This window comes from Chamaea fasciata, unplaced genomic scaffold, assembly GCF_029207755.1.
Source record: "Chamaea fasciata isolate MVZ Bird 193981 ecotype frontalis unplaced genomic scaffold, bChaFas1.0.hap1 SCAF_8, whole genome shotgun sequence".
Lineage (NCBI taxonomy): Eukaryota > Metazoa > Chordata > Aves > Passeriformes > Sylviidae > Chamaea > Chamaea fasciata.
In genome coordinates this window covers 28016038-28039459 of record NW_027094093.1, presented here as the reverse complement: position 1 = coordinate 28039459, position 23422 = coordinate 28016038, and the positions used below count along the sequence as shown (strand labels likewise).

The 23422-nt window shown below is 43.3% G+C and overlaps 1 protein-coding gene across 2 annotated transcripts in view; it reads right to left on the bottom strand.

The window, feature by feature from the left end:
- Nucleotides 1-119: 119 nt before the first annotated feature.
- SLC15A2 (solute carrier family 15 member 2) overlaps nucleotides 120-23422 on the bottom strand; it is a 42773-nt gene continuing 19470 nt past the window's right edge. The window contains exons 9-24 of one of the 2 annotated variants that reach the window (XM_066190258.1): nucleotides 21004-21086; nucleotides 19926-20012; nucleotides 19524-19613; nucleotides 19154-19198; nucleotides 16860-16892; nucleotides 15704-15792; nucleotides 13907-13988; nucleotides 11839-11964; nucleotides 11311-11475; nucleotides 9302-9376; nucleotides 8632-8678; nucleotides 6415-6525; nucleotides 5242-5338; nucleotides 2619-2765; nucleotides 1502-1606; nucleotides 120-678 (exon numbers count right to left, since the gene is read on the bottom strand). In XM_066190258.1, the coding sequence (XP_066046355.1) occupies nucleotides 502-678; nucleotides 1502-1606; nucleotides 2619-2765; nucleotides 5242-5338; nucleotides 6415-6525; nucleotides 8632-8678; nucleotides 9302-9376; nucleotides 11311-11475; nucleotides 11839-11964; nucleotides 13907-13988; nucleotides 15704-15792; nucleotides 16860-16892; nucleotides 19154-19198; nucleotides 19524-19613; nucleotides 19926-20012; nucleotides 21004-21086 (1559 nt within the window). In that variant the 3' untranslated portion in view covers nucleotides 120-501. The remainder of the gene's footprint in view (nucleotides 679-1501; nucleotides 1607-2618; nucleotides 2766-5241; nucleotides 5339-6414; nucleotides 6526-8631; nucleotides 8679-9301; nucleotides 9377-11310; nucleotides 11476-11838; nucleotides 11965-13906; nucleotides 13989-15703; nucleotides 15793-16859; nucleotides 16893-19153; nucleotides 19199-19523; nucleotides 19614-19925; nucleotides 20013-21003; nucleotides 21087-23422) is intronic. The other variant, XM_066190259.1, reaches the window with a different exon arrangement.

Sequence of the window (23422 nt, the reverse complement as noted above, 5' to 3'; positions counted from 1 at the left end):
CATAAGGAGAGTTACATGATGAAATCCTTTGGGACTGTGTATAACCCTTACAGGCCTTGATGATGGCATTAAAAATCCTTCTGTCACTAACATCTATTCTTCCCTAATTCCTATACTAGTTTTTCCTCTTTCTTTTCTCATAACATCTCCAGATTTTTGTGTCATATAGCATACCTTCCACCCTTCCTCCCTGCTGCCCTAAGTATACGTTTCAGGCAAAATCACAGGACAGCATTCCATGCTTAAAAAGATGGGCAGGTTGTAAATTACACTGTAATTACTAATAAGGGCTTTTAATACCTGAGGAGCTTTCCCAGGGAGTTTTGCTCTGATTTAAGGACCCCCATTGTTTTTATAGAGGGCTATTTGGTCCCATTTATAAGGTGGCTACATTTTGAGTAATAAAGACTGCAATGCTCTAAAATAAAGTAACACTGTCCCCATCCTTCTTTTACCTTCTCATAACTAGATTAAAAAAAAAAAAATCCAACCCATGATGTGTTAGAGCTTTGTTTTCTGAGTAACAAGACCAATCATGTTTCCTCTGCTTGAGGTCTCTCTCTTCTCTTCCTTTTCTTCTAGGTCCTCTGGATCCACACTGACATAGAAATATCCCATGATGGAGAAAATAATGCACACAGCAAAGAGGAGAACAGTGAACAAGACAAATTCAGCCCACTAGGAAAGAAAAAAGAACAGCAGGTCAGGAGACCCCAGACTCTCAGTCCAGAGGATATCTCTGCACTTTCAAGTGCTTTTTAAAGAGCTGTGTGAAAATTATTTTTTAGTTTCCAAACTGGCTCACAAGACAGAAACTTTCTCATCCTGTTTTCTGGTAAATGCTTGTACACATAATGTAATTACAAATATGTGATACCTCTTCAAACAAAACAGTTAGATTGAGTTGGTTTCATGAAATCTTTTCTTACAAATCTGACTGGAACATATCTACCTGGGCTTTTTGCTCACAAGATCCTTTTGTGAGAGGCACATTCATGCTGGCCAGAAATAAGCCCAAATTCACACCTCCATGGCATCATCCCAGAATTTTCACAGCCTGAATTAAACTACCTCTGCACCACCACCTCCCCCTTTAGCCTGACATCTCAGGGATGCCACAGGCAGCTGGCCTGGCAGGATTCCCCAAGTGAGACCCTTGAGGAAGAGCTGAGTGCCCACTGGTCTCGTTTCTGGCGAGCAACTCAACATGTGGCAGCCATGGACACAGCCAGCTTGCCTAGAGCTGAGCTCCAGCAGCATTACCAGTGCAGGTCAGTTACTTGCTGCCACTGGGGGTGTCAGGGAAGGCCAGTGCCCCCCAGGGCAGCACCACTGAGGGCCCCACAGAGCAGGGGCTGAGCCACAGCTCAGAGTGGGCTGCTGTCACTCAGGTGCAGGAGCCTGGGGCTGGGCAGAGAAGCTGTGCACCAGGACACGGCCATCCAGAAGCACCAGAAGCCTGTTGTAAAGAATGACCTCTGTTTTAAGAGCCAAACCATACCTGTGCCATTGGTGCAGCCTCGGCAACAATGAGCACAAAGGTATTCCCCACAGCCACCGTGAGCAGCCAGCCTGCCTGCAGCACCGACTTCATGCTGGCCGGAGACTGAAAAGAGGAGAAGGGCCTGATCAGTGGCAATCATGCTGTGCCCTTCGGCCCTGCTTCACCCTCTGGAGTCCTGCCCAGTGCAGTTGTCACTGGGCTCAGCCTAGGAGGAGATGGTGGAAATTCCTCTGTGTGGAGTGGTTAATCTGTGGTTAATCTCAACAGCTGCATACAAGGAGCTTTCAAAACAGGGACAGGAGGACACATGAAGAGGCAGGAGATGTTGTTGTTGCAGAGCTGAATTCGGGTCATCCCCAACCGGGATCATCTGCAAAGGCATGATCAGGACATCCAAGGAGCCACACAAGCCCTGCAGTCTGGTGCCATATGGCTGTACACCTTTGGAAAAGAGACTGGATCTTGATGTTAAATTTCCTGCTGAGGACAATTTTTTCACATCCCATTACAGATCATCCCACTGTATTAATTATCCTCATTAATAAACATCTGCACCTTACCCCAGGGATAAATTTGAGTAGCTTCACTAGCTGTTTGACCATGTAATGTCTCAGTCCTCTCTTCTCATCAACCTCCCCAGACAACAATCAAATCATCCTTTGCACATTCATTACCCCTTGCTCCTTTGCTACAACCTTGCATGTTTAGACCCCTTCAGTCTCTCAGTTTAAAGGAGGTGCCAAGCCCTTATACCACCCTGTAGCCCTTGAGATACCTTTTCCTTTATACCACTGAAAAATACATAGCACAAAATACCTCACTAGGGGAAAACCCTGATATTAAAATATTCAGTTTTCTCATTAACTATCCAGTTCTGTTCTGTGTTCTCAGGTTTACCAGAAAAGGATATTTCCAAGAATCACTGAGAACAGGTATCTTCAGAATATGAATTAATTTAGCTTGAGGGCACCCAGGAAGCTGTGTTACAATCCCACTTTCAGCTGAAGGATAGATAACATTGTTAATGTCATGTCACAGGAGGTATGACAAGTCAATGACAGATGCAGAAATAAATCTTGTCTAATTGTAAGGCCCTTATCTTTAAGTGGAGTACCTGAGAATAGGAGAAGGCCAGACCCGTAATGGAGAACATCACCTCCCCAGCAGATATCAATAAATATTGTGGTAACTGCCAGGCCATATGCACATTGTTGGCTTTGATGTCTTCTGACTTCCACGTCTCAACAGCACCTCCAGAAATCTAGCAGGAAAAAAAAGGCAAAATGATTAGTTGCTGAAAGATCACATCTTTCTTAGCCTGGACAATTGCAGAAAATTTATAAACCAACATTTTAAGAAAACATGGAAAAATGCTCTGTCTTTGAAGCAAACTGTGGCTCTCAACCCTGCCATTTCCAGGCCTGTTGGGAATAGGGTGACTCCTGCTGCACAGGGCAGAGAGAGCAGGATGGAAGCATTCCAGCTCATTCAGGTACCACAAGACTTCCCTAATTTATTGCAAACCAACAAGTTGTCTTCTGGAGTGGGGCTGGGAAAAACCTGTGAGGTTCCAGTGCAGAGCCTGTGACCTGCTGCTGTCCCCAAGGTCAAAAAAGGGTGAGAGGGTAAGTGTTCATTGCATCCACGTGGTCACTGCTCCCATTTTATCAGCACTGTACAACTTCCCTATGACATCATTGACACCCAAACAAATTCAGCTCAAGAATGCCAAGAGTAGCAAAGACTGCTCCATATTAGATCTATTCAGATAGGTATGGTAGCTGTATTCCTAATTATTTTTGTTTCTTTTCCCAGGTGTAATTAATACTGCCTGTGATGCACAGAGGCTCAGAGGCTGGGGGAGATTTGACTAGAAGCCAGGAAAACACTAGATTGAAATGACTTCAGGCAGAAAGCCCTGTGTTGAGGAGAGTACTTGGGAAAATACAAGGGATGTTTACAATATATTCTTAATCACCAATCATTGCCAGGGAGGCAAATCAAGAGACTGTATTTCAGCAGGCTAAAAGGGGTGAGAGGAGAGCTGTGCATTGCTCTTTAGGCCATAAAGAAATGTCACAAGCACCATGCTGTAACTGCACACTGAGGAAGGCTGGGTAGAAGGCAGCATCCCCATGATTTAAGTTCCACAGTTCAACTACATTAGCAGACTAATATATTGTATTCTTGGTTCTTCTATATGGCACTCTTGGCAGAGGAGCAGGGCTCAGTACAAATCACTGCAATAATTAAAAGTGATCTTGGCCTCAAGCAAACTAACTCTCTACAGAAGGCAGAAACCACAGAGAGAGAGATGGAAAAACAGAGGGTGAAAAATATTAAAGTACTAGCTTAGGGTTCAGAAGGGCTGAGGCACAGAGCCACCCTGAGCTGCCAGAGCAATAGCAGGGCCTTATGCAGATGGGACCACAAACTGGAATCCTTGGCACAGTGACATGGGATGCATCTACTCAGCTGGCCCTGTTACCAGAGGCTCTGGGGCAATTTTCTTAGTGTTATTTTTTTAATGCAACTTCTCTATCTGGTTTCTCATCTGGGGAAAGAGGCTTGCAGCCATGGAAGAGGGGTCTGGCCAACATCACTTCAAGTGTGTGTGTTTTATGTACATAAATCTCTGCACTCACAGATGGCAGCATCTGCTTGTTCCCTCCAGGGCTGTACATCCCACTTCAGCTACTGGAATTGGAAAAAAAAGAAATGCCAGGTGCTTCATGGCTATATTTTTCCCTCGATGTATTTGGACTCCGCAGACAGGAACAGCTCCCATTAATTGCCCAACAGGGAGATGCCACTGCCAGGGAGTAGCTGACAACACTTTGTTCTGCTCGTCACAATACAGCAGCCAAAGTCTCAGAGGGCCGCCTAGCAGTGTGTCCTGTCAGACCCAGTTTGTCTGTGTGCCTTTGTGGTGGAAAGGTTAAAATGGAAACTAAGCTGATCATGTTCATCGCCATGGCTCCAGCCAGCTGGACCAGGGTTGAAGCAGTGTGTCTGAGAGGTTGGCAAGCAAGGAAAGGAATCCACTCTCTCAGCAGTGCTCAGACCCCATCAGGGCTAGGCTGTTCAGAAAACCATGCCTTTGACTTCACCAAATTAGCTGTACAGACAGTGAGAGGAGGAAACAGATGTACAACCTCACCAACCTCTTCCCTCAAGACTTTGTCCCTCTTCCTCCAATGCATAATCTACAAAATCTTGGGAGATCAGTAAGCTAAATGTGAGGATAGAGCAGACTGTTTCTGCAATTTTTTTTGGTGTGAGGCACCATCAGGTACAGTATTTTAAAGACCACAAGCAGAGTCAGCTCTTGGCAGGTGGTAGTAACTCTTTGCAGTGCTCTGGGTCAATGTTAACTGCTCAAGGATGGCATGAGACCAGCACAAACCACAGATCACATGACTTTCTATGGAGGATTTCTGTCAAGGAAAAGATTTTACTTCTTCTGAACCCACGCAATCTGACATGATCACAGTGTAAGGTGGAAGAAATACACACCCACCTTGCTCATGTAGGTATCCAAACATTTTACTATCCCTTTCATAATGGACTGCCTTCAGATGGCTACTGCCCAGGGATCAGAGAGTGGACAAAGCAACTCCAGCAACAAAGAGAGTCACCAACATAGGAACAAAAGCACTACCAGAGAGTAGAACAGGTGTTACCATCACAGGAATTATCACTTTCACTTACACAGGAATTATCACACCATCACTTACATTAGTTATCACAATGGTGTATGAGGCACCAAAGTCAAGCAGCCCCAGCTCCAGGGGGAACTCTCCTGTTTCAGTTATGCATTTTCCATTATTATATCTAGATAAAAGGATGAAGGACAGTATTTCCCAGTTAGTTCCACAAACAAAGAACACAGAGCAGAGCTATCAAACATGCTCCTGAAATGGAGCAGGGAAGATGCAAGATGCAAAGATGCAGTAGTGTTTACATCACACAGTCACTGGAGTTCTTGCTATCTTGTCCTCCCAGAAGCACTTAGACACTGGAATTCACCTAATGACCCAAGCCATTGCTAACATTTTTTAATGGTTTCTGCTTCTTCTTAGTGCTGATATAATTTTTTTCCCCCTCAGGTTTATTTTCCTCCCAGATTTTGCTGCATTTCTTCAGGAAATGTAGGCCAGACAAGTAGTCAACAGGAACGCAGAGATGTGGACCCAGAAGCAGCTTTGTTTCCTTTCAATGGAGCAAATTAGCCTTCATATTTGTTCTTCTGATTTTGGATATGTGAGATGGCACAGAGGCTCAGCAGCATTGCCACAATGGCTGCTGCGTCCTACTAAATTGCAGCAATAAATATTTTGGATGGAGCTGATGCAGAGGAAAGCCATGAAGCCTGTTTTGAAACATTGGAAATGCTAGAAAAACCCTACAAGAGCCAACTCCAATGCTGCCAAATCAAGGCCATATGGAGCCCCTGTCTAACAAGCCCAGCCTGCAAAGCCATGTAATGCTACTTGATGTTCCCAACCCAACCACATTCTAACACTTTGTAGTATGGAATATGAACTGGCCTTTCCCTGAGAGCACCCTAACACCAGGTGCTTGGGCCTGAGAGAATAAAAAAATAAAGCAGGCACTAAATGGCAGAGGAGACTTTACCATGTCCTACCTTACTCCACTGACAGATGCACAGGAATGGCCAGTCTCTTCCCTCCAGGCCCCCACATAATGTGAATAAAAACTTCTGCACACACACGAGTGGCTTGGAGCACCTGCTCTGAGCTGGTTATTCTGCTTTTTATAAACATCTGCCCGCACAACCACATGCCAAGGCAACAGCAATGCAGGTTTTGCTATTAGGCTGAGAAAAGTCTCTTTGTACCCGAGGAAATGCCTCAGCAAGGACCTTCAGCTCAGGAAGGGAGACTTACATGTCCCTCTCCAGCAGCAAATACTCAGAAGCACTGTAGTTTTTCTGAACAGCAAGGAACCTTTTGCTATCGATGGTGAGGTTGACATCTTGGCTCAAACCATTAATGAATCTGCAAAGAAACCATGTTTCAATGATCTGTCAGACAGGGCAGAAGAAGCAAAATAGCAGACACTTTACAAGTCTGCATACTCTTGCAAAGCATTCTGTGATTCCATACGGTTACGAGAGTCTCTTTTGCAAGTTACCAAAATATTTGTCTGATTCATTGCCCAGTTTTTCAGTACAAGATTAATTTCCCTGTTGCATCATTTTACCCTCTTACTCTCTCTTCTGTGAAAAGTGACCCTCACTTTTTGTGGTCTAGAACCTCCAGGCAATCCCATCTCAGAGACCAACAAAGATTGCAGCAAATTCTGATGAGGCCACAAAAATGATCAGAGGGCTGGGGTACCACTCCTGTGAAGACAGGGTGAGAAAGTTGGGGCTGTTCAGCCTGGAGAAGAAAAAGCTCCTACAAGGCCTTACAGCACCTTCCAATACCTGAGGGGGTCCTACAAGAGAGCTGGAGAGGGACTTCTTACAAGGGTGTGGCATGATAGGACAAGGGGGAATGGCTTTAAACTGAAAGACGATAGGGTTAGATTATGTTAGATTTTAGGAAGAATATCTTCATTATGAAGGTGGTGAGATACTGAGCAGGTTGCCTAACAAAGTTGTGGATGCCTCGTCCCTGGAAATGTTCAAGGCCAGATTGGATTGGGCTCTGAGCAACCTGGTCTAGTGGGAGTTGTCCCTGTCCATGGCAGGGGTGATGGTACAAGGTGATCTCAAGGTCCCTTTCAACCCAGACCATTCTATGGCACTATGGTGACTGTTCCATGGCTGTGTGAGGGGACAGAGTCTCAGCCTACCACAGGAACCTCTGAAGCTGTGTGTCCTGATGAGCAGGCGCACCATGCTGGCCAAGAGTTTCTAACAGTGGCAAGGAGTTTTCTAGCAAATTAAGGTATCTTCATCAAAACTAAAACTTGTATGGGAACAGTTTGTTTGGTGTTTTTTCATAGACAAAAGACATTTTTCTTCTGGCAATTCAAAAATTGTTTGTAAAACCAAACGCTTTTCATTTGATCTATGTTTTAAGATATTTTGGTTTTCAGTTCTTTAAATAGGGTTGAAATCTCTAGAGTTAGTCAAGTGCTTAACAGAAGTAAATTTTTAGTGAAAAAATAGTTTATTCCTAGTGAAACTTCTCTACAAATTGCTAAAGCGAAAGTCTGAATAGGAAAATATTAAAAAATTCTTACTGAATCAAGTCTTCAAGGTGTTTATTCAGTAGAAACCTTCACAAGCGCAGGGCTATGAAGAGATTCTGCTCTCCTATTTTGCCTATCCAGGCTTTCAGATAAAGGGGTTGGACATTGTTTTTAAGGTTTGTTTTGTTTGGTTGTTTTTTGGTTTTATTTTAGTGGTGGCTTCATTTTGTTGTTTTGGGTTTTTTTTAATTTCACCTTGCCCAAATCCTCTAGTAAGTCCAGCTGGAATCCTTTTTTTCTTGGGGTTATTTATTTGGTTTAGGGGGTTGGGGTTTTTTTACTTGTTTGTGGTTTTTTATTTGGGTTTTTTTGTTGGGTATTTTTGGGTTTGGTTGTTTGGGTTTGGGGTTTTTTTTGGCAAATTCCCCTCTTCTGCACCTCAGCAGCCAGCACAAACCAGCACAGGAGTGTTTATGGACTAAATGGAGTAGCTCAAATTAGGAAGAGTGGACTAAGCAGAGCCCAATGCCCAGCTGAATTGTTTATGAGGACGTAAAATTGTTGCTGTGTCCAATTTAGAAGACACTTGTGCATGAGTTGAGGTGAACATCATGGGTTGGCCAATTTGCAGAGGACATAGCAACAGCTCCTATCCAAATTGCTGCTTCCCTTTCATCATTGAGAGGAATTTGCCACTTTTCCAAGGAAGGAGCTCTTTTATGTTGCCATCTCGGCCCAGACTATCCTAGGCAGTAAGCAGCAATAGTTCTCAGCTCTGCATGGCATGTGTGGGAGGTGACACTCTGTCAAACCTCCACAGCTGACACCCAAGTCTTGCAGGAGAAGTGTGGACTAGATTCCAACCCAAGAACATCTGGGCTATGTTACATACAGATGCATTAGACAAAAGCACTTTCCCTCACCCAACCACCGCCAAATCCTCAAAAAAAAGCCATTCCTACCTAACAGCTGCCAAACCATTTTCTGGCTTTGCTTCCAAGTCTGTAATCTATAGAGGGGAAGAAAAAAAACATCAAACATATTTATTAATGCTGCCTTACAATGTGTGGCAGACAATAGTGGTGTCTGTAGAGTTACACATGTGCTGCAAAGCCTGTGGAAATCAACTGGACTCTCACATAAGCTTTACATCAGGCCACAGTTGGGGAGACGTGGTACAATGAAGCCAATGGCAAAATTTCATCTCCTCCAAGGGTTTCAGATGAGATCATACCTTTTCTCCTCATCTCTTCTGTAACAAAGGCTACTGAGTTTCAGCCAGTCACCCTTCTACTGAGGCATGTAACACCCTCCAAAAAAAGTATTTTTCTTGATCTTGAGATAGCAAGAGAGCATTATCCGCATTAGCATCTTTCAGTGACTAGTTGTAATTAAACTTGAGTGCCTTAGTCCTACAAAATCTGCAAATGCCTAATTTTCAGACCCTGATTCTTGTCATATTCATAGACTTCACAAAAGTCTAAAGCTGAGAGAAGCTGCTAGGGTACTACACAACATGCATCACTCAAGCTTTCCCTGATCCTTGATACTCAAGAGATTAAACTGTTGTAATATGCAGGCAGAGAGCAGGAGAAACCAAGATGCACTGAGCTTGTTTGTGCTCACAGATACCTGTGGACAGATCCCTGAAGTGGCCATCTGGATGGGCACACTGGGGAGTGACAGTCTCTCTCCTGGACACCACAGCTAGAACAGCAGCTAGATAGTTAATTAACATTCATTTGGAGAAACCTATTTGGTGCACAATGCTGAAAAAACACAGTTAAGACACAGCCCTGCCCTGGAGGTTGCATGTCACAAAAAAGAACACAAAGCAAAGCTCTTCGCTGGTAGAAATCCAGAGCTGTGCCATGTCCACTGAAGATGGCAGGGCAGTTTCAATTTGCACTGCCCACAGATGGAACTCAGGCAAGCCAAAAGGGACTTTCAGAAACTGGCTTTCTCTCAAAATTTTCTGGCCCTTTCTACACACTTTTTTTCCTGATGCAAAACCCTGAGTTTCTGAGACCAAGGATCCAGAATTTCATTATATCTGTAAAATGTCTATTGTACTTCAGAGTAATATGCTACCACAAATAACATATGCCCTAAATAATAAATAGCCACAGTGAATAATAAATATCAGAGCAATAAATAATAAACAGCAACATCATTTTTTTTTCCATGGGAGACACATGGGGATGAATACTCCAGTTCGTTGCAGACAGACCAGTCAAATTATTACTCGTTTTCACTGACGATCCCCAGAGCTCTCAAATTCATTTCCTGCCTGCCTACTCAAAAGCCCACAAAGGAGAAGAAGCCAATTTCAGATAGGATCCTTCCAGGAAAGCATTCCCACCTGAGTGAGTGGGCCAAACCCAGCAGTGAGGGAGGTTACTCAAGGGTGAGCCCTGCAACACAGCAGTGGTGCTGGTATTGCTTTCCTTGTGCTGCAGTGCTGGAAAAGTATCATTTACCAAGCTGTCTTCCACATCTTCCTTATCTACAGCTGTGAATGACAGGTCAATAACATCACCCAACAGCACAGCTGTTTCCCAGCACATGAGAGCCTGTCTGTGTCAGGGTGGGCATTAACTTAAACACAGTCTAGACAGCTGGGGCAGCATAGATGTACTGGAGCTCTGAGATTGTTATGCTCCAAGCCTGTTGCAGGCTTTTGCTTCTGAAGGACTGTATGAAAATCACAAGTATCCATTTCTTAAGGAAACAGCACACAGCTTTCAGGGTCACAAGGAAACTTAACTTTGTGTGGTACTGAGTCCCAGACTCCAAACCATGAAGTCTGATCATTAGCAAAAAAACCCTTGATGCTATGACAAAATAAAATCTTTAGTTAATTTCAAAAAACGGTTATATGATTTCTACTATATAATACTGAATGCTTGGTGTGGCTACCCTGCAAGGTAGAAGGCTCAGGAACTGCAAAGAGAATGGATATTTTAGTAGGAGGACAGATTCTGATGGCATTTACACACCTGCCACGATGTGCAATAACACCATGAATTTCAAGAGAGCTTCTTCAGATACAGCGACACATAAAAGATATCAGAATCTGCCCTACACATCCTACATGCCCCTCTCTGATTGTTGCAGAAATACATAGAAGTCCAAATACAGCCAGCTCTGCTGCAGAGCCTGAAATGAGCTTAATCATTTATTCTGTTCAGCAAAACAAATGGGCCTTCTGTGCTTTTTCACTAAACACTTGCAATAACTAATCCCAGAATCATTCCTCTGATGCTTTTATTCCACGGCCAGCCCTAGAGCCTCTTTAACATCTTTGCTTTATAGAACCATCTTTGGGGGAAAATCTCTGGCTCTGTTTCCCCAGCTTTCTCCAGCTCTGCTGCCTAGCAGGCATGACTCTGCTCTCCCACTGCAGCATTCAGTGGATTAAAGTGTGCCCAGAAACTCTCAGATGCCACAACGCCTCTATTAATCAACCAGCAAAAATGTGTACAGATCCAGTGCCTCTAGCAAAGAAGTGAGATTTAGAGCATCTGAGAGCAATCAGACAGACATTGCAACTGAGCAAATGAATTAATGAGCCTATTACCCCATTGTAGCATCACAGCCATTGAATTAATACTGTATTTACACTTCACTCCCACACTCACTAAGCGGCTTGATAGGCTTCCTTCTGCCTCAAAAACAATTAAGCTGTATACTGATTTTTCCTTCACGGTATAGTTAAATGCAAGAGTCAATCCTTGATGTTGCAGCACGAAGTGAAGGCTCTGTTGCTCTCCATTCAATATTAATTTTGAGTACTCAGCTGGGTTCTGTGGAAGAAAATAAACTTGGTTACACTTTCTTCAGATACGAAAAGATCTGTCTTTTCCTTCCAAGAGCAACACTGTCCCCTCTTTAAGGAAGACTGTAATCCTGTTATCCTTTATTCCTAATTACAGGTGAATGTAAGTTGTATCCTTTGCCAGGGAAATTTTTCTCCAAATGTTCAATTTCTGTTTCATATAACAGAGATATTATGCTTCATTTGAAAAGCTATTCCCATGCACTTCTAAGGCAATGGAGCAGAACAAGCTTTTGCATCTGTGGGCTTTATTAGAAAATGCCTGAAAAAAAGCCCATCCTTTCTTCAATGACATGCAAGTCAGGCCTTTCAGTCCCAAATACATGCTTACCTGAAAAGATTCCACAGGCTGCTGAAATAGGTCCTTGTCTTGGATTGTCACTTGGACAGGGTTCTTTGCCAAATTCAGGACTCGAATTAAACTTTCTTTTGGGACAAGTCGAGGCATATCTGTTTCCTAATTAAAGTAAAAGGCTTTAAGTGCCATCTGTATGCTTTATTAGCACTTTACTATCTCCATTTTTAGCCATAATGGTCTTCCTCTCTGTAATGACACTTTTCCATCCCTTCCTCAATAGAAGTTGCACTCAGAGAAAACTGAACATAAATCTTTTTTTAGGGAGGTTTCCTCATAGTAGCTCAATGGCCAACCCATCATTCCTCCCAAAAATTGCCCTTCACACCAAGTGTACAGACTACACACCTACTGAAGAGGTAGAACAATGTCACAGCTTTCACCATACAGCTCCCTTGTGCCTGGATTTAACCAACTACCACATCAGAATGGAAAAATTTGTGCTTAGCTTTCAAAAGCAGTGAGCAGAATAACTATTTCCCACTGCAGTCAGTGACTGGGAAAAGAATCAGACCAGAAGTTAAGTAGTTTTGAAAATCCCAGTCCAGCTTCGTGTCTGTAATCAGTGCTTTTGCATTACTGGACACCTTGCTATCTGCACAGCCGACTATGCATATTATTCCTTGTTTTCTGAGAGAGGTAAGCTGATGCCTCCAGCACTGAGGTATCTCCTTCTGTCAGGAATCATTTCCTAGAAAGAGTACATCAATCAGTGTCAGCCTTGTACTACCTGCAGAGATATTTTTTTTTAACTTCTCTCTTTTTTTCTCATTTTATTTTGAAGTAGCTGCCAGCAATACTGCAGAGCTATTTATTTTTCTTCTATCTTATCTGATAATTTGGGTATTGCTAGCAGGGCATTTTGAACCTAACTTAGTGGGGGAACACACTGCCACAGAAGACAGAACGAGCTGATTTCCCTGTATCCATATGCTGCTCAGGACCAACAGGCCTGCTAATATTATCCAGCAAATTCCATTTCTGTAGCTTTTCACTTCTGCTACCCACAGTCAAGTGAAAGTGGACCATCTTATCCTCCTCTTTGCTACATCTTAAAATGGCCTTTAGGGTAAAATTTTCATGCACAGGCCAGAGGGAACCTCTAACTCACCTTGCCTCTACCCAGAGGAGTAACCCACAGCCAGAGCAAACTTTGGTGCTTGGCCAGAGATTCTGGTGGTGGCAATGAGAGCATTTCTTTGCTCACATAAAGAGATCAGAAAAAAGACCTGAACCCACACAGTCTCATTTCAGTGGGAGGCTTGTTAGGGGATTCACCTGAGGAACCAGCAGATGTTAATCCAGGGCTGTGAGCCAGCCACACTAACAGAACATTTTAAGTATACATAGAAGCTTTAAAATTTAATCCTATAGTAACTTTTGTGAGACAAAGGTCAGCCAAAGTCTACACAATGCTGGTCAGCTGCCAGAAAGGAACAGTACAAATCTGCAGGAGCTAACAGGGAATTTATAAGAGATGAGCTGCCATCCTCTCTGGGGATGCCTGGCAGTCCCTGATGCCTGTGACAGCATTCACCTGCCTCCCCAGAGAAACAATTGGCTTGTAAAAATAAGCCATCCCCACCCTAAAGCAGGAAAGTAATTAAATCTAAAATGTTTAAAACAATTAAATAAAAAAAAACAAAACCACCACACACACACAAAAGACCCCAAACAGAAAAGTATAGGCAAGCTACAGCAAGAAATTGGAGAGAGAACAGACTACCTTTTGGAAATTAATCACTAGCATTAACTAGATGTCTGTCAAGCACTTTGACGATGGAAATCTAGAATATAGACCAATACAGATGACCAGCACAGCAAAACTGCAAAGACTAGAAAGAAAGACATAGAGACAAAGAGAGGGAAAAGTAGACAAGGTAAGAATTATCATTAGCAACTGGATCAGTATGCTCAGTTGTAAAGAAAATATTACAAATTTTGATCAAGGAGCACAATGGCTTAAAGGATTATCTACCAGACATCAATAAAAACACCCCACAGAAAGAAAGTATTTCTGAGGAATGCCTTGTGCTTTACTTACATTTATTTTGACTTCTATAACAGCCGCAAGTCCAAACGCCAGCCCTGCAAGGATCATACCTGTTGCCATTTTCCTAATAGGTCTATGGAGCAAATGAAAGAGGTGCCATTAAGGAAGAAAAAGTAATTTAAACTCTAGAATACCATTCCTCAGAGCCAAAGATGTGCCAAAACCATGTAATAAATTGTCCAACAGGTGGCACTCAGGATGACAGGCTGTTTAAATTGCCAATCTCTTAACTTAAAACTATTTTATTATTCTGTATGAGGCCAGCACTGAGGCCAATTAAAACTGATATGCTGTGAAAAGAAGTTCCTTCCTTGCAAGTTTCATATTATCTTTTTCCCAGCTCTTCTAGAGGGAATAGCTCATGACATTATGTTAATCCGTGATGTTGGAAGGAGCACCAGAAATGATGTATCTTCAAATCCCTTTTGGGAAAGGCAAAAGAAAAGTAACATTCTATTTAGCAGTGGGAATGAGGAACAGAAAAATGTGTAGTTTGTGTCATCAGTGTTTCTGACCATCTGGGGCATCATTCTGGTTATTTCCCATGCCAATACATTTACATTTCTAGAAAATAAAGAGCTTGCAGGCAAAGCTAGAGCAACTTTACCAGAGTTACATGAGAAAATCTGATATAAATCGGAATAATACAAGTCCAGAACAGCAGATTCACACTGAGTATTGAGTTGTTGAGATTTGAGACAAATCTGGTTCTAGATTCGGTGATCTCCACTCTTTGTAATAGTCTTTAGTCCTGGCATTCAGTCCTGGTTGGTGCTTGAGTTTGTGCTGCTGGGTGAACTACTCTGTGAGTTGGTCATTGGGCAGGAAGTTTTCTGCCAAGTCAAGGCACAGTCCAGGCCATGGACTCACACTGGTATCAGGGAGAAGAACAGCCTCTGATATGTATCCTCCAAAAGGGGCACCATTGCAGAGCTGGACAACATTTTTGATATGTCTTTAGGTGCAAGTGATTCAGCACGGTGGGAAAGGGTATAATTCAGCACCCCAGCAGGGTGAGGGACATGGCTTCTTAGGCACCTGCCACCCCCATTTTATGTGGTTTTGTCTGTCCAGCATTTTAGTTGGGATTAGAAACATGCTTTTTATGCCAATCACCCCACTCATTACCCTTTCCCATGCTATGGTTCACATGCAGAAATATGTGCTGGAGCACAGAAACTTGGCTCCTTTCAGCTGAAATTCCACTGACAAAGGCACTCCAAGAGTGCACATAATGTACTTCCACTGCTACAGGGCATCAGTCCACAGAGGCAGAATACAGGCACTCTGAAGTTAATTCACACAAAATGCATAAAATGGATCTCATAAACAACCTGAGGTCTGCTCCTATTATACTGCACTTCTTGCTAACATTGGCCAAGGATAAAATGCTTGGTTCATATAGAAATCCCCTTATGCATTCACTAGTTCAGATTCTAGCCAGCATGGGACCATGAATTTGGTCCCACAGGGACTTTCCAGGGAGAGAATTATTTAGGTGTGACATGGGAAACAAGGTGGAGAACATGTTGATCAAATTCAAAGTGAGACTATTCGTATCTGCTTTTGCAAAAATCTGTACAGAGCAGAATTCAACATCACTGAGTTTTGCCCTCTGGCATTTCCATGGTTTGTGGGAGAGGGTGATGCTGCCTCTTTGGACTGAAGTATACTCAAGTATTGGGAAAGGTGAATGGAAATTTGTGTTTCTCTTCTTTAAAAGGTATTCTGCACACTTACAGCAAAAGAAAAAGCACAGATGCATCTGCATTGTCCCCAACTACTTACGTGAAATTCAATTTGCACATGTTTATCAGGGGGTAGAGCCCAAGGTCAAAAATTGGGATGAAGACAAGAATAAGAAGTGGATTTAAGAACTGCAATACAAAAGAATGGGAGTTCAGTGGCTAGAAAGCAACTTTCAGTAATTAAACCCATAAAGCACTGTCCTCCAGAAATAATTCCATTACAGAAGGGACATGGATAAACACTTAAAACCGCCTTTTAAAATATAATCATAGTTTGCACTTAACAGCTTCTGCTATTTAGTTTTCACAGACATGAATACATTTTGTTCATATCCTCCCCTCCAAGAGTCAAGCAAGCATCACTGGCCCAGTTTCCCTGGAGAGAGAAGTGAAACATGATGTTTTTAAAGAGTACAAACCCCACTGACAATAGAGACAGCTGACCTTTGGTGCTGTGGTGGGACCTTACAACAAATCAGCAACAATGGAAACATCTTGAGACTCCAGCAAAATCCCAGAGGAACAGGCACTATTCCGTGAGATTGGCAATTTCTTGCACTTCAACACAACTGAGTAATTCCCTGGGAACAAAATTTCTCCTGGGAGGGGCACAGCTTGTCTGCCAGCCAGCAGTGGCAGAGCAAGAAAATAAAGAGTGATGAAGAACAAGCAGAGAGAAATGTTGTTTCTGTTCCACAGGAAGATTTCGGGAAACAGAACAGCTTTGAATTTCTCCAGAGCTGTTCACCATAAGAATTGTAATCAACTGCAACAACACAGCACCATCTAGGAGCTTTCATGTTTTCATCTACCCTGCAGAAAGGGAGGAACCAAACATATTTCAAGATCAGTGTTCATCCCAGGACTGGGGCCTGTTAAAGGAGGTACAGATTGTATTCTCCACATGCCAGCACTAGTTCAAGAACTATTATGGTGGTGTGTTACCCCACACCTCTGCACTGTTCCGTGGGAGTCAACTTCTGCATTAGGATATCCTCAGGGTCTTCTGAACCCCAAGCTTACAAAACAGCCTGTGAACAATAAGGCAGAGGCCACACCACAGCAACCAACAGGAGCACTGCCATTACCTTGAAAAGGAGCAGAGAATGGCCACTGGTCCCATGAGAAAAATATAAATGAGAGAAAAGAAGAGGATACATTCTAAGGGTTATTTCCTACCCTGTAGTATCTTTTACCTGCATTTGGTCAGGTTGAAGGACATATATTCCCTGAAACAAAAAGATATTTCAAGTGATTCATAAACACTATAACATATCAGTGCATATGGCAAATAAGTAATCGGTCCCAGAGAGGTCTTTGCAGTCAAAGTGGTTTCCTCAAATGCTTTATGTTGGCTTTAGCAGCTGATATTGTGCTCTTGACGCTTGTTGTCCAAGGACACAGTGTTTAATAAGATCATTTTGCAGAAGGAGGCTGCACTCAATCCTTGATATTTTGGCAGCTGTGACACAGCTCATGAAAGGTACTGAGGCCCATCTTTCAGGCTGGCTGAACCATGACCCAGGTGAGTGGAAAAGAATGGGGATGTTAGTGTCCAAGCTGGGAGGCAGGCTTAGAGCTTCTTCCCTCCCTGCTTCTATACTGTGAAGAGCCCCAGTCGTGTAAGTGAGCGTTCCCAAGCTTCAGGACCCTGTGAGCTCTGTTGGCATTTCTCCCAAGTTCCCAAAAGGATAATAAAAGACTATCTTTGAGCCAGCGGGCTGCACAAACACCTCTTTCCTCCCCTCATCTGCATCTAATAGGCTTTGGACAACTGCAGGTTCTTGGTTTGACCCAAGAGTCCTCAAGGCTATAAGAGGTGCCTCACACTTGCATCACTATCCCAGCCCCCACAAATGGGCAAGATCAACAGGGATGGATGGATGGATGGATGGATGGATGGATGGATGGATGGATGGATGGACGGACGGATCCCAGACTCCAAAAGGAACTGTGGATGGGTCTCCAGAGAGGGACTGGTGGTTTTCTGAGCTCCATGAAATGCTTTTCATTTGAAATTTAGATGAAGAAGGGGGGGTGAGGTCAGGGGTGGGGAAGGGTGCAGGAGGGAAGAAATTAGGAAGGAAATAATGTATTTCCAAGAAAATGCTGTGGGGGCTTTTCTCCTGTTTGCCAGCCCTGTCCTGAGCTGAGTCTAAACTGGCTGACTGTCTCTGCCCACAGCTACCTTCTGGGAGAGTGAAAAAATACCAGACAAATACCCACTCTTGCTACTCTGCATACACTGTAGAAACGTGCCATTAGGAAATGAGCCTGCAAATATTTCATCTGACACTAAATCATTCCCTGTTTGACTCCAGACTTCCTAACTGAACCCTTGTCCGCTGAACAGAAAGTCATAGAGTATTACAAACATGAACTCCAACAAGCCTAAGGGTGGGATCACTTTGATGTTGCAGTTAGTTGTCACCTTCTTGAGGTGGGGCAGCTCATGAGGGGACAGCAGAGGAGGCTGAAACAAAAGCCAAGGAGCTATCCAAGTTGGTGTGACAAAAAAAAAAAAGCCTGGAATAAATCTTTCCTCACCTGGGAGAGTCCAGTGGTGACACCTGGTGATACTTAGCTCCCCTGCTAATGGATCACTAAGTGCATGTGAGCGAAACACCAGAAAACAAATGGCTTAAATATACATCACATAGACTGCGTGGACTTTGTTCTGTCTTTCTGAGGTGGATAAATATTACTCAAGGTGTAGTCTTTGTCATGCCTCATTTGAACTAATTAAGCCTAATGAGTATCACATATTGAGAACCTAATTTTTAACAGGAGTGACACAGAAGGTCTCAAATTTGTGGCTTTAAGTCATTTTTAAACTGCAAAATGGACACTTATAATCCCACATTTTGATGTGAGCATCTGCAGGCAAGATCTAGATGGCCTGTTAAAAACATATATGTCTGAAAAACAACCCTGTGTGGGGACATCTTCGGGCAGACAGCTGATCTACCTTTATCTGCTACTGCAGCCTGCACCATTTGTCATTCACACCTTTGAAGAACTTTATGGAAACTAGCTAATTAATCCCTATCACATCTTTATCCTATATACAAGATTCCTGCTGGTTTTAAGAGGCTGATTAATGTATCACCAAGTGATCCAGTGAAGAAATGTACAACTACAACAGCTCTAGTTACACCTTAAAAGGGCTGAGGGGCTTGTTTGCCTTCCATGGGGGCAGCAGGCTGAAAATCCTATCAGCCCTAGGTGACAGGGCCACTGGCTGCCAGTAGGTCCGCACCCCTGACCTTGCAGGCTGCTGATGGCTCCGCAGCCCTCACTTCCAGTTGAGATGAGCAGTGATGAACTGAACATGGCTGCATGAACAGAGCCTCTGGCTTCTAACCACCAAAAGTGAAACTCACCCAGATTCACCAAGCAGACGCTCTTAGTACTGCAAGACTCCGGTTAATAAGCAAGAGCAGGGATGTTACTACTAGTCTTACCAGCCCTGGTGACATTAAGTACTTACAAAATCAGCATTCATTTTTGTGGCTTGCAAAGTCCACCTGGATCCCTAAGGAGAAAACAGACAGCTGTGAAGCCTTCAAGATGTTCTATGGGGCTAGAAAACATGGGGACAGAGAAGATGACAGTGATGGGGGTCTTATTTCCCATCTATTCCTTCCCTTCCTTGTATCACCTGTCATTAGGCAGGGCACATTCTTCCCTCTCATTCTCCTGTGCCAGGAACCTGGCAGGACTCTGAAGGGCTGACTAGCAGTGATGGTGGAAGGCCCAGGACACCTGGTAGGAGTGTGGCCCGATGTGTCCCCAGGATGCTTTGGCATTACCCCAAAAGGACAGAGGTGGCCCGCAGAGCTGTACACACTGTACTGTACCTGCTGATCAAACAGGGCCCAGAACATTGGCAGTGGTATGAAGAGAAAGAGAACACGAGTCACCATTTTAACCTCCCCAATCAGCTGTTTCTAAAAGAGAACAGGCAAAAAGGTAAGGTAGGGGTGTAAAGCCAAAGATGATTCAAGCCACAAAGTGTAACTCCTATTTTTTTCTTCATGACAGTTCATTATTGCACTTACATGTGACATGGAATACGTTTGCATTTCTACATTTCAGTGCAGCACCTAAACCGTCCATTAAGGGTCAGGAGAGTACAGATGTGGGAAGGGACAGGAAAATGCATGCGAGGAATGGTGTGGCCAGGCCAGTCATACTGTCTCTCCTGTCTGCCCATCTCCCCCTTCCCACTCCAAACCTACCAGGTAGAGCATCACACTTACCGAGTATTTTTCTGATGCCCAGTCCAGCCAGTGATCTCTCTTTGGAATCTCACTGGAGCGGTTTTTCAGACGGTTTTTAATAGCAAACTAGGGAGAAAAACAAGTGAGTAACTCACTCATGCCATACCTGCCCTTGTCACATTCCCAATTCAAGGCTACCTTCCCCATCTCCAAATGTAAGTAGTGTCAGAACATTGAGAGGGGGATGGGTTGCTGGATACCTCTAAAATCTCAGATTGGAGATGCTTTATGATGAATTGTCTGCAGGAAAGTTTCTACGACACTGGTTGATTAAAGGTATGATGGGGGAATGAATCACAGAATCATTGAATCTTAGAATATCCTGAGTTGAAAGGGATCCACAAGGGGCATTGAAGTCCAGCTCCTGGCCTGTTTATGCTGTGTGCACCAGTCACTGAACACACTCAGCCACACTGGCAAAAAAAGCGGCAGACCTCACTTAGAAATCCTGTCTTTAAGATCCCGCCTGTTTCCCCAAGGTAAATTTGGCACTAGGATTGACCCAGATAAAAAGAAAACATCTGCTGTTAGCAACAGCTTCCTGAAATAGAAACATCGTTATCCACCTAATAATAAGAGAGTATTTTTTCACATACTGTATTCAGCTCACACACCATGAAAAACAATTTATAAGGCTCTAATGCAACTTCAGCAAGTGTCTCTTGCATTTACATGAACATGCTGAATGTCCATAATATGAATGTGTGCTATTACTGTCTGCTGAACTGATAAAGTTCAGAAAAATTATTCAACTGAAAAAAATAGTCATATATCTGAAACTCTCTGAGTGTCTGAATTTTCCTTTCAGTTCAGTTCAGTTTCCACCAGCATCTGACACTCGTGGTTCTACTGACATTAACTGAATGGTTCACAGAGCTAAGGGAAAACAACTGAAATGCTGAAAGAATAAACTAGGACCTAAATGTGTTTCTTATTCCTCACAGCTCGCCAAAGCAGCATAGATAAGAACTCCAAAAGTCACCTCCCCATTCCCTTTGCACCTTTTTGTCCTGCAACCTCAGAGTCATGCATGAAAAAGAAAATGATACACACTTACACCGATGCATTTGCACACTTCCAGCAAGACGTTTCCTTGTGGTGGTGTTTTTCTGTACAGTCCACTTCCAGCAATGAACACAACTGAAAAAATATAATCCAAATGGGGATTCACATGGCTCTACCTCAGTCCTGCACTGGCTTCTGGGAAGGATCCCCCACCCCTGTATTCAACAGAAATGCTCTGCCCTCAAGGCACACAGGATTGAACTTCTAACTAAATAAATATATAGGAGTCCTTTAATGCCTACAGATGGAAGAAAATGCAACATCCTACAAGAGGCAGTGTGATCCCTAGAAAGTCACCAGTGTCTTAATATCAGCTCTGGCACAACAACCTCCACATCTGATTCACGCTGGGAACCAAAATTTTGAAAAATCACTTTGTCTATGCTTTTTGTAAACTAAACTTAAAGTACAATCCACATTGAATTGCTGCACCTATACAATTTAAGATACTGTTTTATCTTGGTTTTCTCCCTCCAAGCACAAAGAATATCAGAACGAGCCTTCAAAATCCTGTCAGAGGTGGAGTTATCTGATTGTGTATCATTTATCCTGCTCTATGAGAGTCTTCGAGCACACTGGAATTCCAAATAGATTAGCAGGGAGAAGCACCTTAAAACTGAGCATGAAAACTGTATAATAAACTAACCTGAACTTTTAAAACAACCCAATTGTCTGCGTCAGTTCACAGGCAGTGGAGAATAGCAGGTACTTCTGTCCTAACACAGGAGGCCTGACACACTGCAGTGAACTCACTTTTGCTCTTATCTGACTGTGAAGACCTTTAGCATCCAAATTCTACTTGCAGAACTTGAGAGACCTCTGAAGTCAGTTTAGGTGAGTAGCACTTTGCATTTGTGCAAAGTCACCCAGAGTGGGTAGCTGCACTACCTAATTTTTAGCATCTCCCTGTGAAGATTTGGTGCTCTTAAAAACATGATCCATTAGGTTTGCTGAAATACCTTCTGGCAATGCCATTGACTCCCTTGGGAGCTGATGTTCCTGCATTAGGTTTAGCATTTAGAATTAAATGGTGTCAATCTACCCCATCCTTCAGGAACCATAGCAGCCCAGAAATTCTAGCTCTGAATCTGCCTCTAAATCTATCCTGGCTTTCCATCAACACAGGGAGAGGGCCAGTCAGGGCTGAAAGGGTATTTTCTCCAGTCCTGCATGCTGGTCACATAGTCAAATATATCACTTCCCAGAGCATTTTAGCATGTTACAAAAGAACAGAGAGCTGCTTTGCCAGGCAGAACGTGGAATCTGGCAGCAGGACACTAGCTAAAAAAACATTTCCACCGATGCCCTCACTGAAACTGCAATATTTACACGTTCATTCTCCCCTGGGCAACTACTGCTCTGCTAGAAACACTCATCACAGCATGGTCCACAGAGGAGCAAACCTCTGTGGCCCTAAACTGATAGGAACAGGCCACAGGGGAAAATAGAACCTTCTCAGGCCTGCGACCATACACTTTTTTGAAAATAATTGCTGCAACGTTCGCTGTGGCCTGATGACATCTTTTCAGTTTCCTGATTCTTCTCCCTGATGGAAATTTGAGTGGAGACAGCAACATTCACATTCTCTGGGGGACAAACTTTTCAAATCCCAGATGCTGCAGTAAAATCACACAACTGCTTGGGCTCACAGTGAAGATAACAAGCTGAATGAGAAGTCGCCCCATGCTGTGTCAAAAGCTCACACATCCAGTATAACAAGGGAACTGCTCTTCTCAGCAGTTTGCAGCTGTGAAACGAAAGCTAGTGGGGTGTCCTCTGTACTGGCTACCAAGGAAATAACATGCCATGGAGTAAAAATGGGGAGATTGCTGAACGCTTTATAAAAGTTGGAGAAGAAATCTTTACAAGTACATTAATGGGGCTAAGATGCATGCATTAAGAAACATTGGGATTGTGGCTGTCTCCTTATACTTGAATAATAAGGATTTTTTTATTGCAACATAATAATAAGTTGTCACTGTAATTGTGAGAATTATTTCAGCCAAGCAAAGTAAGACAGTTCAGAACAAACTAACATCTTATTTAGCTCCTTCTGCAGCACACAGATTCAGCAGCAGAAGTCTGAGCCATTAAAGATGGCCCTGAGCTGCAAGCAGCCTGTGGAAAGGTTAGAAGTGGCATGTTAAACTTCTCTTCTAGAAGTTGGGGATCTCTGGGGACTGCTCAGATTGCAGTTCAAAGGCCATGCCTACTCACAGGCAAAGCTGCAAGACATCAGGAGAATCATTCTGGTGCCTCTCTTTGCATTAGATCAAAGCAATTATACTGTGAAACATCCATCAGACCATCCCCTTAACAATACCACAATAAAAGATTGCAGTAAACTCATGGTCTTCCCACCATCAATGAACTACTGATACTTATTGCTGTTCTGAACTAGGGAACCCTAA